This window comes from Lepidochelys kempii, chromosome 2 (assembly GCF_965140285.1).
Source record: "Lepidochelys kempii isolate rLepKem1 chromosome 2, rLepKem1.hap1, whole genome shotgun sequence".
In the NCBI taxonomy this organism is placed as follows: domain Eukaryota; kingdom Metazoa; phylum Chordata; order Testudines; family Cheloniidae; genus Lepidochelys; species Lepidochelys kempii.
This window is the reverse complement of record NC_136381.1, coordinates 187329373-187331328: the sequence shown is the minus strand read 5'-3', so window position 1 is coordinate 187331328 and position 1956 is coordinate 187329373. Positions and strand designations below refer to the sequence as shown.

The window sequence follows — 1956 nt, the reverse complement described above, 5'->3', positions numbered from 1 at the left end:
TAACAGCCTGGTTCTCCTTGTAAGGTAGCATATTATATATATGAAGCTAAAATTGATATATTTAAGGACACTAAAATTATAACATTGTCTGAGCTGTTATACTTTATAGCTTTTTATGTATTTACTGAGCTGCCTGGAGTATTTGCTTTCAAAGTCACTGATACTTATAACACACCAAATACATGCTTGAATGGTTGTGTTTGCCCCATTCTATTTTACATGACAGAAGAATGTGAGGACTGGGTGCGCATGAAAGAGGTACTATAGTGACTCTGAAAGACATTGTGGTCTTTGCAAATCAATAAGAATCTTGCATGCTTTCTGAGTATTTCCTGAAGGTATTTCTTGAACTTTTCACCCACAAAAGCATAGATCACTGGGTTCAGGCAGCAGTGGATGAAGGAGATGGTTTCAGTCACCTGCAGGGCCAGGTCTAGGCTTTTGCTTTTCTCGCAGTCATCTATGATGTGCAGGCTTCGCAAAGAGTCTAGAAAAAGTGCAATGTTGAAGGGTGCCCAGAAGAGGAAAAACACAACCACAACAACGAAAACCAGCTTCATTGCTTTATACTTGTTTCGGTTCATGCATCTCTGCAGATTTTTCAAGATGTGGGAGTAGCAGAAAATGAGAATGCCAAGTGGGATCAAGAGACCCAAAACATTGACTTTAGAATTGGTTACAAGTTTCCAAGCAGCCCTATTATCCTGGTAATAAGGAGCACACTTCATAATGCCATCTTCATTCAGTTCTTGGATAAAGAAAATATTTGGTATTGAAGCTAAAATGGCCACTGACCAAACGGCAAGGCTTATAACAATGCTGAGCATGGTTGTTCGAACTCTCCGAGCATACACAGCATGGACGATAGCTTAGTACCTGTCTATGCTCATGAGGGTTATGAAGAATATGCTGCTGTAGAAGCCAATGTAGTAAACTCCACATATTGTTTTACACATTGCATTTCCAAAAGTCCATTGGTCTGAAGCATAATGAGCCAGGAAGGGGAGGGATAAAACAAAAAGCAGGTCACAGATGGCAAGGTTCAGCAAATACACATCAGTCATACACATCAGTTTCTTGCAAACTATCAGAACGAAAATGACCAAGCTGTTTCCCACCAGGCCGAACACGAACACCACACAGTAAAGAAATGGAAAAATAATACTGATCCAAAGATCTTGATATTCTGTGTGCTGCAGACGGAGCCCAACTCAGGATAATAATCATCATAAAAAGTGGAGAGAAGATTTGACTCAGTTGAATAATTCATCATGATGTGACCTATTTAAGAACACAGAATTTAATATGATCTAACAATCCTATTTTTTAGTTAGTATATAGGCACAATTCTGCCCTGATACCCCACACAACCCCACTGAAGTCAACAGGGTTGCACAGGCTGTAAAGGGGTAGAATTTGGTTCTGAGGACAGGCTAGCCTGTTCAGATAAAAGAACACTTTGCTCTGTGACGTTATCTAATTGAAATATAATCATGCAAATCATTATTTCTACCATGGTTATATACCTGCAACTAATCTTATAAAGAGTGTAACACATGGCCGGAAAGGGTTAAGCATCCTGCAGGCTAATCAGCCTGTAGAGACATGTTAGAAATGATAATTAAGGCCATTCGATGCTAGATAGGCTAGAACTTTGCAATGCAAACCTATCTTGTTAAAGTTAGGGGTGATACTAATTGTATATGTGTACTCATAAATGTTAGCCATGTAAACGCACAGTTCCTGTCTGTCACTATAGCTATGGATTCAGAGATCAAAAGGGAATATGAACATTTAGATGAATCTTGGGTGAAGTAATGTCATTGTCTATATGTCTCTGAAGTTTGTGATAGACTGTCTAAATGAATAAATTGCCCTATGTTAATTCGTGTAAATAATTACTGGTGGTGTTTAGGAAGCAGAAGGTTACATCAAAAGCCTATTGTTTGCCCAGGA

At 38.9% G+C, this 1956-nt stretch overlaps 1 protein-coding gene across 1 annotated transcript; it reads right to left on the bottom strand.

The window, feature by feature from the left end:
• Positions 1-215: 215 nt before the first annotated feature.
• LOC140906154 (C-C chemokine receptor type 8) lies at positions 216-1270 on the bottom strand. Its single transcript, XM_073329658.2, is given in 2 exon segments — positions 216-1145; positions 1148-1270. Coding segments are annotated over 2 exon segments (1053 nt in total).
• Positions 1271-1956: the final 686 nt, after the last annotated feature.